Below are 14,959 nucleotides of genomic sequence, written 5' to 3' on the forward strand. Positions count from 1 at the left end.
GTCCGCTACCCTAGCGGCCTTTCCCCGGCGGCTGGGCAGCGTAACGCGGCGCGGCAGAGCGGGGGGAGCGGCCTTCCCACGAGGTGGCAGCACAGCCGCGGAGCGGGGCGGCCAGTGCTTCCGAGGTGGGCACCTTCTAAGTATCCCCGTTCCTTCACGGGGACAGGCTTGGGTTCCGGGCGAGCGAACTCCTCTAGTTTTCCTATTCAGCACCGGACTGGGCTCGTTTACTTTTTCTTACTAAATGTCTTATTTCTTATTTAGTAGGCATTTTTTACTTATTTAACAAAATAACAGGAAAAACATTTTTTAGATCTGTTACTTCAGAGATGGGGAAGTCTGCAGGAAGGATAGATGTCCTTTAGAAATTATCCTGGAGGCATGCGTGCGTGTGAGGTTTTGGCACCTTGACTACAGGGCAATCACTAGTGTCGCTGAGACTCTTGCAGATGCCTTACCTTTCCCACACACTTTATTTTTTCTCTCAGACCAAGAGTTCCTGCTGGAGCACGAGGCCTCATAACTAGCCAAAGCTTCTACGAGAGACCAGGAGGCTGATTAAGACTGCTGAAAGACAGATATAAGTAACTGCTCGTGCTTAAGTGGAACTAGGTAAAGGAATTGACACATAACTAGAGTGATTTGTCCTAGAAAGTTTACAAAGAAAACAATGTTTTTCCAGTATGAACCAGACACTTGGCATGTGGAGCCTTGCAAGGCCATCTGTACCTAAGCAAATACCCTGCAAAGGCAGAGGCTGCCATGGTAAAGACATCAGAAGAGCATCTTTGGGTATGGATGTAGCAGAATTGAGATGGATGAGGAAAAAGTAATGTAAGGCAGTTGCTTCTTTGAGGGGAATTTAGATAGATAAAGGGATGTACAAGGGCAATGAAAAGCTTGTTCCAGATACAGGGAAAAAAATGGGTGAAGAAAGATTAAGATCCGTTAAAGAATGAAGGGGACTTCTGCTCCAACAGTATGAATGCAGATGCCCACAGATATTAATGAAGCTGACCTGCATGTCCAAGCCCACCAGAACATCAGACGGCTACTTGGGATAACCCACTGGACTCTCTACCAGGTCCATGTCCAGAAGACTTGCTGTAGAAGAATAAAGAAGCATAGAAATGCACCCTAGTACTATGTGGTATGGAGGGGAAAGGATAATGAAATTGAAAGTATGTCATTCATGAGATTTGTGATAATAGCTTTGTAATAGCTGTGTAATAGAGTGCGAAATTACACACTGGTGTGTCTATTAGTTAATTAGAATTTAGTTGATTTATTAGTTGGTAATGTTTTACTTAATAAAAATTGTAGCCTCCTAAATCAGTTATGTCTTAAGCTTGCAGACCGAAAGGATAGAGTTGGACTCATTAAGTAACAGTGACTTCTAGCCAAAAGAGTAAGAGGCAGTAGAGTAAGGAACCATTTCGACATATTTCCACTAGAGACTGCTGAAGAGATCTGTTTTTCCCAGAATTTGTCAGGGAGCATTTTCCAGGATCTGGTGAGTATGGATGCTGGTAAGAGCTGGAAAAAGGAGACAGCGAAGGCCACAAAGTAGGTAGTGCTTGGACCAAGAGGAGCTCTTGAAAGGAGGGGGCGGGGATGTAAAAGCTGATACAGAACATAAGAGCAGCAAGATGTAACCCATACTTAGCAGCGAGCAAAGGAATATAGCAGAATATGCAGTTGGCTAAGAAAGACACCAAAATGCTGATGTTCAGAAAAAACATATGCAGGTGGGAAAGGCACAGCAGGTGGACAGGAAAACAACAGGGGAAGGATGGGAAGAAAACAGCAAGAAGGTGAACATAGATCAAAGTAATGTAAAGGAGTATTGAAAGTTTATTCATTCATACTTAAGCAACTAAGAAACTTTAAATCACAAATTGAAATGTTTTTCCAAAGAAAGTGTTAAGTAAATTTGACATCTGACAAATCCTACCTGTCTGAGGTAGGACGAGACTGATGTTTTCTCTTTTTCAAAATGTGAGGGGTAGAACCTTTTGATTCAGTGTGTCATGTTGCAGGAAAAGCATGCTCTCTTCAGCCCTCTACCTTACACAGTGGCCCTTCTGGAGCAGTGGGTCTCTTGAGTGTGGGCAGTCACACTTGTGAGCTGTGTTCAGATCCAGGTAGATAAAATGCCAGATCTTTTAGTGCTCAGCTTGAGCTGTCTTAGTGAAGCTTCATGACTGTAAAGTTGGATTTATGTTAGGTTTATTTTGGTGTGATGCAATAGTCAGCCAGAATATAGTTTCATTTATGTTAGCGTAAAGCTAGAATAACAATGATATTTTATGTTGTTATTCTGGTTTTCCATTGGTGTAACTGAGATCTGAATTTGGCCGTCTTTTTGGAAATTAATATGGATAATGACAAAATGTTAACTAATGGAAAATATTTAAAGAGTAAAAAGAGTATTAAACAAGAGGGCAGTAACAGGGCTTTTCCTCTGATCTCAGGACAAGTTTAGTTCTGCTCCAGCACAAAGCTGCGTTTAGAGCAATCATATACAAGCCTGTTAGTGTTTGGGGTGTTATGGCTACTTTTGAAGGTTTCTTTTTCATTTCCATTTTATGGACTACACCACAACTGGGATCAAAGCCATTACTTGTAGGTTCTCCAGTAGCTTTTGAAGAAATTTTCAGGCAGTAAACAGGCCTAGTATAGCAAGACTCAGAACTGTTCTTTGCCCTACTGTGGTTCCTGTACAGCTGCTGCAGCAGTGAGAAAGGAACAAATAATAAATAAAAATGGATCCAGGGCAGAAATTAGTTGCACAGGGAGTTTCCTATTTGGTCAGAGCTGATGGAATTTTTTTATCTCACCATAAAACTGAAGTTTGCCAGTGGAGAAATCTTAATGCACCTTCCCTAGTTTCCAGATGTTTTGCAGCCATTTTTTCACTAGTCTGTGAATTTCTTAAAGTGATATTCAGCAGGCACTAAAGTAATTTAAAGCCACCTTTACAATTCTCCCTTTGTTCTTTAATTCCTGCAGCAGAAGTGGGTGGAAAGTTGCTGTTGTTCCCTACCAAAGGAAGAACTTAGGCTTTTTTTTGCAGTCAGGACAGTGCTTCACACCCTATGGATAAATACTACCCTCAGTGATACCAACAAAGTCATCGTACCAGTGAGGTCCCTAGAGAACGCTCAGTGGAGAGCAGATAGAGTACTTTGCTTATGTTCTTATTCATATCAGCCTAAATCTGATTACTTTGATGGAGTGAAGCAGAGTTGCGTAAATTATTAGAGATAGGAATCCAATAGTTATAGTTTGTGCTTCATTTCATTTATGGAAAAGTCCTGTCAGAAGTATGGAGAACCACCAAGTCATGATTTTAACCACTTCATTTTCACTTGTTTTCTGCATAGATGATTGGATCTGAATGTTGATACCAAAGCATAAGCTTTACGGAACAACTGTAAAACTGTATTGACTCTTAGGAAACAGTCCATCGTTTCTGGCTGCTTTCATTTTCAGAATAATAGCAAGAGTGATGTGTTCATAACCAGCTGCCAACAGGGACTGTAGTTTGCTAGGATAGGCAGTTAAGATGTCAATTCCTTTTGGCTCTTCCTCAGTCTCTAGGAAATAATAAACTCTTCAATCTGTGTGGTCAAATAAACACGTTGGTACTGAATGTATTTAATTGAACAGTATATTTAATTGTTTGTGTCACCAAAATGAAAACTTACTAAAGACACAAGGGTCTAGATTGTCCCAGGTGCTGTTGATCTTTATAGGCTGTTAGGAAAATTGTATACTTTGTTCTGAAAGGCGGAAAGGCTATTCCCACTTTTCAGGGCTCACATCTTGCAGCAACAGCTTGAATGTGGTAGCTGTAAGAATAATTTCTATGGCTCAATACAGGAACTTCCTGCAGCAGATCAGATTGCTTTCTGTCAGCTGTCTTAGGTGATGTGACCCACACATTTAATTCTCTTTGTATTCAAAATACTGAATTCAGGCTACTATATTAGCTTCAGTTGTTTCTTGACACACCGATAACTATAAAGTCTAGAGCAGAGCAATAAGATGATTTTCAAAGTTACATTTTATTAGGAAGTTATAATAATTTCAAAACAAAACCTTACACACAAACACATAAAATTTCAAAAATTAACAAGTTGTGTGAATTCAGTTTCCTGTTAATATAAATGCAAGGCATCTGTGGTTGGGTAAAGTGTAAGTACATTCTCTGTGAGTCTACAAACTGATTTATTAAAAAAAAACAACCCAAGACTTGTATGCCAGAAAACACAAGGCTTCAAAGGGTTTCATTCCATATAGTTCAAAATGTCAGCAGCTTACACTGAATTATACTGGAACACTAAAAGTGAGTTTGTTATTGGCAAGGATGACAAATGTATTTGTTACAGAAAAAGAATACAAAACAATAAAAAATTGCCAGCAGATTGTTAAGAGATTCCCAGAGAGATTTGTCATCATGAGTAATTGCACTGAAACTGTAGGCTATTGCTAGTAGCTAATACTATTTTCTTTATTATTATTTTGAAATATTTATGATTTCCTTAACAAAAAACCATTCTGTACCCAACACAAAACATTCACTGAATGCAGATTTAAGATAACACAATATTGGATTTTAATTGTGCACCTTTACTTTCCTCTTTTTACCTATATACCAGAAAGGTTAAAAAAAAAAGGCATTAAAATGCATGATCTGTGCAAAATGGGAAGCCTTTATATAATAACTGATACCTCATGCAAAAGAGAAAAATACCCCCAAAAACAGTCTAAGAAGCCCTGAGTCAATAATTTCATTGCAAAGGCGAGGAACATGAGTGCTCTGAGTCCTTCGTATACAGCGGTGCATATTCAAACCAGTCCAGTATTTACTTAAAACATATTTTAAAGTAGGCGTTTGTGCAGTTTCTCACATACAGATCTTCTACGCACTTCATTCATTTCAGCAGACTGTATTTAATACTCAATTTCATTTAAGCTGTCAGGATAGCCGGATGAGAATTGAATTTCTTCCACTTCTAGAATACAAAGAAGGGGGAAATACTGTAATTATTTTTATCATACATAAGAATGCATATGACAGAATGTAATTACCATGCTGGATTTAAATGGGACTGCCATAAGGTTTTTAAAAAGTGTGGCAGCATCTTTACTAGTTCAGATTCTGAGATGGTCTCGCATCTTACTAGAAAACAAAAATTCTGCACTAACCCCTAACCCTAACAAAAATGTCTGCACTGCATGATACTACAGATCCATTCAGTGGGGATTTAAGGGAAGAAGTATCACCTGTCTAATTACAAAAAGTACTGTGAATTGCTAGGTGTCTCCTAAGAGAAACAAAGTACAGTTAAACTTACCTAAACAGGGTCCTGCCTGGAACAGAATATCGTCAATAGCAGTGTCACTTCTTATTGACACACCGCGGATTGCCTCAAAAATAATCTGTAAAGGTAAGACACAGCTTTTCATGAATCCCACAGGAGGAAGGACTAAAAAAAATTATACCCATGCATGCTATTCAAGGATCTAGTATGCCCTGAAAGCCTGCTTCTTGGAAAGAAATTTCTGTGCTCCATCAGTGGACTGATTGACCTGGTCACAGAATTTGGGTGTGTGCTATGCCCAAGGAAGCAAATTGTTCTCACAGCTTGTTAAGAAGTTGCTGTGTGTTATAGACAACTGATAAATTTTCTCTAGTGATGTGGTATGTCTGTCTTGATTCTCAGCCCTAATGTGTTGCTGTGTGTTGCCCATATGCAAGCAAGACTTGAGGGGAAAAAAAAGCATTACAAAATTACGTTGTGGTCTTACCGATGAAGCTAAACTTCCTTTTCATTAAAAGGTTTCTTTTTTTTTTTCCCCCCTAATTCATTTCCAGGCTCTTAAGGCAAAATGATTTAAAAAAAAAACACATTATCATCTTTGGTTAGTGATCAGTGCAGTTTTGTGCCCAGTGCTGTTTCAGTCAATAGTGATTTCAGCTTCCTCTTTGACAGAGAAACTGAAGCAGGCTTTATCTCTGGCAGTACTGAATTGATGGCACTGTTCAAACCAAAGGCAGAGCGCTGGCTTTGCATCATCCCTTGCCTTTGGTGCCACCTCAGAAAGACCAACCTGCAAGAAGCAGCCTTTTTATCACAGCTTAGTAGTTACGTGAAATCTAGACGGAGCTTTAGACAGCTGTAGGAAAAGAAATTGCACAAGTGATCTAAATAAAAACTACCACTACTGACAAGAAATGATGGGAAAACAGCATTTAAACACTTAAAAAAAAATTTGAATTAATGAACTATTTTCATACTTGCAACCTATTAATATCTTTAATAATTCCCTCCCAACCTTCATTTGTAAGAAATTACACGTTGCTTCAGCTTGTTCAGGTGTCCACTCAATGCTATCTACATTTTAACATTTTAATTTTTTTTTTATACAACCCAAAACTTGGATTCTAGCACATAGTTCAGTTCAATATTCCATTCTGACTGCTTTTTGTTTGTTTCTTCTTACCTGGTAGTTTCTATCACTTTCATATTCTATCAGTCCCCTTAGCCATGAGATGCTTTGTTCCCCTGTCCTCCTCCACAAAGGAATCTCTTCATCATCACCTTCCTTTTTTAGATAAACACTTAATAATCCAGTCCCAGCTCCATACATGTGATAGAAAAATGTCAAGCACTGTTTTCCAGAGGTTCCTCTTAGTGATTTTGAAACTAGGTATGCTCTTTGTCCATAGACCATGTTGGATGCTTCTATGTACATGTAGTATCCTTAAAAAGATACACAAGCAAATATTAGCGAAGTAGAATACATTCTCTCAGCACGTTCATTACACTCAACATGCTCATTATATAAAAAACTATGACTGAAACTATTTTGATAGAGTTTTATGCCGTAGACTGTTATATTTGTGAACTGTAATATTTATGATATTGTAATAATTGTGTAGTGTAATAATGGTAATATTTGTGAATGCTAATTTAAGAACACTTAAAAACTTGTTTGTATCTGATGAAATACATAGCAACAGAAAGGAATACAAAGTAAGAAAAAATCATAGCTGTTCTTAAACCAGGAATGCACTCTGACAGTGGTCGATTAATTGGAATTCAAGACAGCTGCACGTACATCTGAGGGCACAGTTTAGGCAACGGTTGGAGCTGATGCTATTAACAAAGCAAATGAATTGAAATACCTCTTTTAAATCACATATGACATCAATAATATTTTTCTGTCTGTGATCAAGATGTGAAGACACAAGTGAGGAAAACTAGACTCTCTAGAATCCATGAATGAATGAAAGATTGTCATGAACTCTGATCTGTGGAAAAATTAGTCATTAATTGGTGGCAGGCAAATTACACCTCACCCCACCCCAGCCCCGCCCCCAATCCATCATTTGGTTATTTCCAACTGGAGCAAACTGAGGTGTGTCAGAAGACTGAGGAGCATCCCCACGTCCCATCTGCTGCATACGGCAGCTGTTGTGTGTCTTGAGATGTACACTCTGCCAGCAGGCAGTGAACTCAAGATTTTGCAGCAGCCCTTCCTGCAGTCCCACTGCTCCCTTTTTGTGGCATTGGAAAAAACAAGCTGCCCTTCTCCCACCACAAGTCCTGGCGGTGAGATCGCCCTCAGGGGGAGAGGGGATTCCTAAGGATCAGTGAGGCAGGAGAAAAGCTGAGAGCAGCAAGAGCAGCCGGGGGATGCTCGGCGTGTCTCATGATACTCAGAGTCCCTATTATCTCGGAGTCCTGTTATCTACACAAACCCATGCTGAAGACATCCCTTCTAACCCGGGTAATCGTTTGGTGGTGAGCAGCAGTAGAGAGGGTGAAAAGGAAGATTATCTACAGCTGTAGGTCTGCAAAGAAAAGATAATTTCGTACAGTGTGTTGGAGTATTCCCAAGGCGATTTCTACCAAACCTAGTGCAAGCCATTGTGAGGATTTTGATGTTCACTATGTTTAAAAATTCCTAGAGTTAAAAATCAAAACCTACAGCTCATACTTCGGTATAATAGAATAACTTGCCTTTAGTTCTAAGGCCTGAATCATATTACAAACTTGACGGAAAGAGTAGATCAACTCTTGGTTTTGTGAATTCAAATCCACGTATTTCTCAGCACATCTTGCTGCAGAGATGTGTGAAATAAGGAATAAACATTGTTGTCACGGGCCAGGCTTAAAAGATTCTCTTGCTTCACCAGTTCTAAAGTCAAGCTATCAGGCTCAGATCTCAGAATACTTGGTGATCTACATAAACTAAAAATAGGTCTAAAGTCAGTTTCTGCCTTAGAAATCAAGAAAATTGTGCTAACAGCCCATTCCGTTTCTTGAGCAAGAAACTCTTAAGTGTTGCTTCTACTATAAGGAGAGGGTTATTGTCCTTGGAAACACAAGAGCTGGGATATAGAGTATTTGAAAGAGGAAGAATAAAATATATTATCTAGGGAATAACCAGGGGGAAAAAAGCATCAAACAAGCCTGAATGGTGAATCCTTTTATGGCATTGAGTTTGGTTACCTGCCAAAACAACTAGCAACTTTAAGGTGATGTAGTCATTTTGGATTATATTTTGTAGAAAAAGAAGGGTCTGCCAGACAATACAGAGATGGCCTACAGATGCCTCTCCAAGAGTCTCGCCCACATTTCAAAATAAAAATTCTCAAATGACCTTAAAAACTGTTAGGAAAAATTCTCACTTATTTTAAAGCTGGTGATCACATGTCTAGTCGATGCAGAAGAACTGGACAGCACAGGTAACAAAGACTTACAGACAGTATGTCATCTAATTCATTCTAATGTAATCTAATTTTTCAATGGAAAAGGGACAAGAATTTCAATATTCCCTTTTGAAAGTCATTCCACGGTACAAAGGTATCATTATTGGGAAAATGTTCTTGATTTGTAGATAGCCTACATTGTCCACTCAGATAACTTAGCCAATAGATCAGAATATGGTTAAATTTGTAAGTAATGTTTCTTGGTTTTATTTCATAACACGTAAGAGAAGTTTTAAGCTTTAAAACTTACTTATGTCTGAAGGCTATTCATATTTCTACCCAGAATCAGTACTGTTTAGAGTTAATAATGGAAGAACATAATTTCTTGGTGATCTGAAATTTCAAGCCAAAGAGAAACATTCCCATCTGCATTCTCAGTTCCACATGTAGGATTTTGGCCATACAGTCCCCCACACCATGAATTTGCATCTCTCTAGTCCATTTCCATACCTTGCTCAGGATGCAGCTATTACAGAAATTTTACCAGGAGATAGGAAAGGGAGATTTTGCTGAACGTGCACAAAGCCATCTTTTTAGATAAAGAGATCAGAAACAAGACAAAAAATTTGTTATTTTATTAACTAGAAGCATTTGTTATTTTGTTAACTAGAAACAAAACAGTTTTCCAGAGTAACTTGAATTAAGCTTGCATACAGCGAGACTTTATATGCACAGCTGAAATAACTACGCTTGATGATGCTTAACGTGGTTTACACTCGATCACAGTTGACAGAATAATAATAGCTTTTGATGATCCTTTTGAGCAGGCCAACTGCTTTTGTAATCCAGCTAAAATTTTTAACAGACTGGATAGATGGGTACTGTGAATAAGCCAGCTTGTCTGCAGCTGACTTTATAACTTGTTGAATGAATGCTAACCACTGGGAAGGAAGGCAAATCCAAAGGCACCAAAAGCCTTTTTAAACCTATGTAAGCATTTCAAGTTCACAAGCCTTAGAGCAGTTTCATCCATTACACTGGAGTCAGTGGAGTTGTTACTGAGGTCCTCATCTGCAGGAACACGAGCACCAACGCAGTGACGCAGTTCATCATTTCCAAAAGTCACCAGGTACTGCCCCCAGTGTGGGGGAAATTCTGATGCAGTTTTCTGTGTGCTCACTCATGCTAATGGGGGCCCCACTTGCCTAAATACTTTAAATTACACAAGTGAGGTTATGTGCGGATTTTCAAGACAAAGGGTCTGTGGGACCTCTTTTATTATCCATGTTTTCTTCTAAGTTTGAACAGGAAGGTGTTGATGCAGAAGAGCCCCCAACCACTTGTTTGCCTTTTAGTTTCAGGGAATATTCATGTAAGCTAGGGGTTTGGAAGAAGGCTTTTCTGCAGAGTCTGGAGAGTCATACTGCCCTTTTTTCTCCCAAAGGAAAGGGCTACTTAAGGACACGAAGACCAAATTACCCACTTGGTCTGCAGATAATTCAGATTAAACTTCACATTATCAGAACCATCCGTGGGTCCCTAACTGAACACGTTTGCTTCATTTGATTAATAACTGTTCTGAACAGAACACTAAAAACTTTCTCTGTGTTTCAGGTTATCATTTCAAAGTATTTTTGATTAACTATCCACCTCTGTTCTGAAAGTTCAATGTGGAGCTTAACTCACCTACCCCAGTAGTGTGGTCTCCTTTCGGCCCCGTGTAAGAAGTGGGAGTTGGACCCCTCCTCCTGTGCCAAATCCCACGACCTCTCTTCTTCTGGGTAAACACACACTCATCTTTTTCAAAAGTACACTCTCCAGGATTGGGCAGCAATAGATCTATAAGGAGAGGACAGTGGTTAAAATTGCAAATATATTAGACAGATATATGGAGAGATTACACAAGCAATGTATTGCATTCACCCACCTGCTGCAATCACTTATATCTACCTAGCAATACTTACAGTAGTCACAAGCTTATAAAAGCTAGCCTCAAACTGATGTACGAAATTAAATTTCATTTTCTTCACAGCTTTGGGGAAATCTGTGCCCTAGTCTGGCTCACTAACATGTACTAATATTCTTTAAAACATCTCGCACAGTTTATTATCTCATCATAGCTCTTACTCCACAATGGGCTCTACCAGTGTAATTTTATTCACTACTATGGCACCCCAAGCAGCTTAATGAGCTCCAGCATGTATAACATGCATATTAAATGACTCTTGTCAAAGGTTGGAGTTTCTGTGATCTGAAATCAAACGCCACATTTAGCGCTCTCATGTTCCCTTGGCACCAGATTGTAATACCACATACAACAGACCACAGAGCTGCAATTACTAAAGTATTTTCATTATTTCAATTCTATTAGATGATGCAGAACAGAGAAAGTTGACAATTCAGGTGCTCGCCAGGAAGCTTCTGTCAGGTCTTCTGCTAGAATCTGAATTTGTAGTTCAAGAGTTGAGCTGCTTTCATCTTTTGGAAAGGAGGATGCCTTGATGCCTCACATACTCTGGGGCATTTTTCAGGCATTTTTTTTCTGCCATCAGCAACAAGTCCCCATATGACTATACACCCAAGTATCAGTTCTGCACCTTTGGTTTCTTTTCAAATTGCTTCGAAACTACAGAAAGGCAAAACAGACAGCTGTTGGAAATACTTTAGAAAAATGGCATCTTGTTTTATACATGTGACTTCTCTTTGTTCTGTAATGGTTAGCCACCTGAATGCATGAAATCCAATCAAAAGAGGTTATTAAAAAGTTCTTATTACATGGGGATATAAATGGCATGGTCGATCAGCCTCATCACCATTTCAAAGGCATGGCTTTATTCTGAAGAAGAATGGGAGTATAGATTGTGCCTGTCTCATGAGAATGGTTTCCAAATTAGGATACAATCGTTTCATTGTCAAACCTCAAAAAGCCCCAAAAAAGAGAGTTTGGGTGAGTTCAGAGAGGTTAGCCTATGCATGTCAGAGGGTAAAGTCTCGCTCAAAAACATTCAGTTCCTCCCACTGCAGGAGGGAGAGTTAGACTTGACTCATCTGTCTTCATTAGAGAACTGCAGCTCAGATAAGGGACGGTGTCTTGGCCTTGCACAACTGTACTTCTGGACTAAAAAGGACAATGCTGTGTTTTAAAAATATTGCTTTTGCGTCCATTCCTGGTTTCCTAAAAGCCATTTGAAAACTGCTTTCCCCTCAGTTGGACTGTTGGTTTTTTTAAAATTGTAATTCCCCAAAAGGAACGCTCACCTATATAAAACTGCACCGGAGTCAGTGAAGTTAATTAGGAGTTAGCTGGTACCCCTGTAAACAAAAACTGGTCCTTGTTGTATGTATGCTACTGCAAAAATAGGATTTATGCAATAGTTATTGGAAAAAGAAAAGAAAGGAAACCACAGTGGGATGAAGGCAGCTGTAGGATAGGCTTGTAAAATGAAGGTATGCAATGAACTCTTATTAAAAAGGGTAGCAGCTGTTGGATGACAAATACACATGGTCTTACCAGCAGCCTGGCAGCTTCCCAGGCTCAATGATACATCATCCAGTGCCACAAGTCCACAGTCCCAGAAACTTTTACACCAGCTGACAAAGACAACCTGCAATACATGAAGGAAGTTTCAGGTATCTAACAAAAGCTGGCACCATTAGGAGTCTGAAATTTTAGATTTTTCCAAATGCACTAATAATTTTAACATCTACAGAACACAAATAATGAATCCACTTTGTTTTGGCACATACTAATACTGCCAGTGACTGAAATTTCAAATCCAGTGGGGTTTAGATGTGTGTTTTCATTCAATAGAAAGTGTTTTCTCACTTTCATAGGCAAATAATGTATCTCTGTATGTAGTTTCCATTTTATTAGGAGAGTGTGTATTTTTCAGTGTATGAGAAAACATGACTCACTGAGGCTGTTGCGGTTTTTCCCCCCAAAAAAACCAACATGAACAGCTCATATGTCCTCAGCTATCTTATCCTTACAATCAGGAGGTTTTATCCATGGGAAAATAAATTTGAAAGAGTAATGCAGAGTGATGGCCAAGAGAAATGGCTGTGGCAAAAAAAACAAAGAACAACAGAGATGAGATGAAACTACTGCATACAATGGGGTTGTTCAGAGACACAAGGCCATGATATTGTAGAGCAGGAGGCTGGAAATGCTAAGCATCATTCATAGTGTTCATCTGGGTTTGTGCAAATTAAGAATAGTGTCCAAGATGTTTTATTTGACTACACATTAATTCTGCCATGGAAAATACAAGTCACTCATGAGATGACAAAGTAAAATGTAAAGAAACTTTAAGATTCCCAGCTGCCCTTCTCCTCAGGTTGACACAGATCTGTTTAAATTACAGAAGACACAATAAGGTTTATTTTGTGAAAATACTGCTGGCAGTTTTCCTTGCCTAACTACTGCAAACCATCTGTCTGACCATTGGAGTTATGACCATAATTTGGGAAGAGCTTTTCAAAACAATTCCTTTGTGATGAGATCTGGGCTAGTGACTGGAGACGGATGAGTGTCACTTCTAACAGTTTAATATTCTGAAGCAACTGTAAACACCTCAGTTACATATTTGAGGTTAAATGCTGACTGACAGTTTCATGCAGATACAGAAAGGTTGTTAGAAGTTGTTCATGCATTATTTAATATGTTCTCTTTTAACAGGCTCGGTAACACCTTCAATATGGTCATTACACCGGATTTTGCTAGATTGCTTTGCTATGTAGCATTTATTTACTCATCTGCTTATAAAACAGCCGGGGACGTAATTACAGTTTAACCTTTGAAGCATGTATGGGTTATGCTGCCCAGGATGGAGTAATTTTCAAAACCATTTTCCATTCAGTGCTACCAATTCTGGTAATAGTGATTATCTGTCTTGTAAACTGCTACAGGTGTGGACTTGAGGAGTGCCCCTGCACAGCATGCACAACTGCTCAGTGTATAGTAGCCTAAAACTGGCCTTTCCTCTCCCCGCCCCCCCCTAACAAGACAAAAATTGTTTCCTACTTTGTAAGTTCATTCTCAATAAACAGGCGCAATCTATTAAAAAATGGTAGCACCTCTTGGAATAAAGAATACAATAAATACTGACGTTGGGTGGACGTCATTCACCAGACTTTTAATAAATGCATTCTGGTGAACATTTGTAATAAACTAAAGACATATTATAGTCCTAAACCCAAGAATCTTAAGAAAACCACACATGAAAGGGTGAGGTCAGTCCTCATTTGTGAAACAACATTTCCACACTGTGGGATCATGTTGTAAGTGATGTTTTCCTATTGACATCATTGGGAGCAGGATCAAGTTCTTTATTCTTAAATTGCAATAATTTGTTCCATACAAGGTATGTAATTACCCATTGGATCCTGCAGAAAGCCCTCCATTTCAAAAGCATCGCAACAATAACCGTTGGTCTCTCAAAGGACCTTGAACCAGTAGCCTCTGTACAGTCAAAGGATTGATCTGTTTCAGTGACGCTTGCAAACTTGTTCAGCTTTGTCATCTGTAGCTTTAGCGTTGCTAATTCTCCACTTGCTTTTTGTGGTGTTGAGTGACACGCTGCCATGAGCAGACTTTGTAATTGCACAGGGGTGGGGTGGGGGAGCTTGTGCTTGGAAATGTGGAGTTTCCAGTATTAGCTATAGCAAATGTACTGAAATTGTTCGTTGTCTCCTTGGCTTATTTTGTTCTTATATTCTTGATTTAGTTTTAAGCAACAGGGTAGAACATATTTTTATTCACAGGTCAAATTTATTCACTCTTCTTTTGTCCTAAATGTCCTTTTTTGTCCTAAAGGGACATCTTTGACTGTTTGAACTTTACCTACCAAAATTGTATCAATTTGGATTTACTCAGCTACTCATTTTGACCCTACGTCAGATCTCTGAATCCTTTGTACAGTCTCAATAGGACTAACCTCATGATGCTTTTACATTTGTTCTTGTTTTGAATGAAAATATTTCCTAGGTCAATTCTTCCAAAAGAAATTTTTATGAAGTTATCTCATGCCTTGGAGAAGAGAATAGGGGGATCTTCGTGTTCAGCTCGCACTTTCTTCATAAAACATGACAGATGAACAACATACTAATTGTTTCAAACTAGGTAACAAATCTTCCTGGACTTGCACGCTATCTTGGAGGCTAAATTAAAAACATTATCAAATGTAGGCAGTTTGTGCCTGTGTTACTGAAAAATAAAACATATTTTTCTCT

General features: G+C 38.9%; 2 protein-coding genes across 2 annotated transcripts in view; both read right to left on the reverse strand.

The window, feature by feature from the left end:
• Positions 1–521, reverse strand: part of SMC5 (structural maintenance of chromosomes 5) — a 54,004-nt gene extending 53,483 nt beyond the window's left edge. The window contains 1 exon segment of the mRNA XM_009328180.1: positions 459–521. Coding sequence (XP_009326455.1) covers positions 459–521 — 63 coding nt within the window.
• A 3,861-nt stretch (positions 522–4,382) lies between these two features.
• MAMDC2 (MAM domain containing 2) overlaps positions 4,383–14,959 on the reverse strand; it is a 35,250-nt gene continuing 24,673 nt past the window's right edge. The window contains exons 10-14 of the mRNA XM_009328182.1: positions 12,240–12,333; positions 10,415–10,567; positions 6,514–6,773; positions 5,364–5,448; positions 4,383–5,021 (exon numbers count right to left, since the gene is read on the reverse strand). Of these exons, the coding sequence (XP_009326457.1) occupies positions 4,960–5,021; positions 5,364–5,448; positions 6,514–6,773; positions 10,415–10,567; positions 12,240–12,333 (654 nt within the window). The 3' untranslated portion in view covers positions 4,383–4,959. The remainder of the gene's footprint in view (positions 5,022–5,363; positions 5,449–6,513; positions 6,774–10,414; positions 10,568–12,239; positions 12,334–14,959) is intronic.

The sequence above is a fragment of the Pygoscelis adeliae genome, unplaced genomic scaffold, assembly GCF_000699105.1.
Source record: "Pygoscelis adeliae isolate BGI_AS28 unplaced genomic scaffold, ASM69910v1 Scaffold45, whole genome shotgun sequence".
Taxonomy (NCBI): Eukaryota; Metazoa; Chordata; class Aves; order Sphenisciformes; family Spheniscidae; genus Pygoscelis; species Pygoscelis adeliae.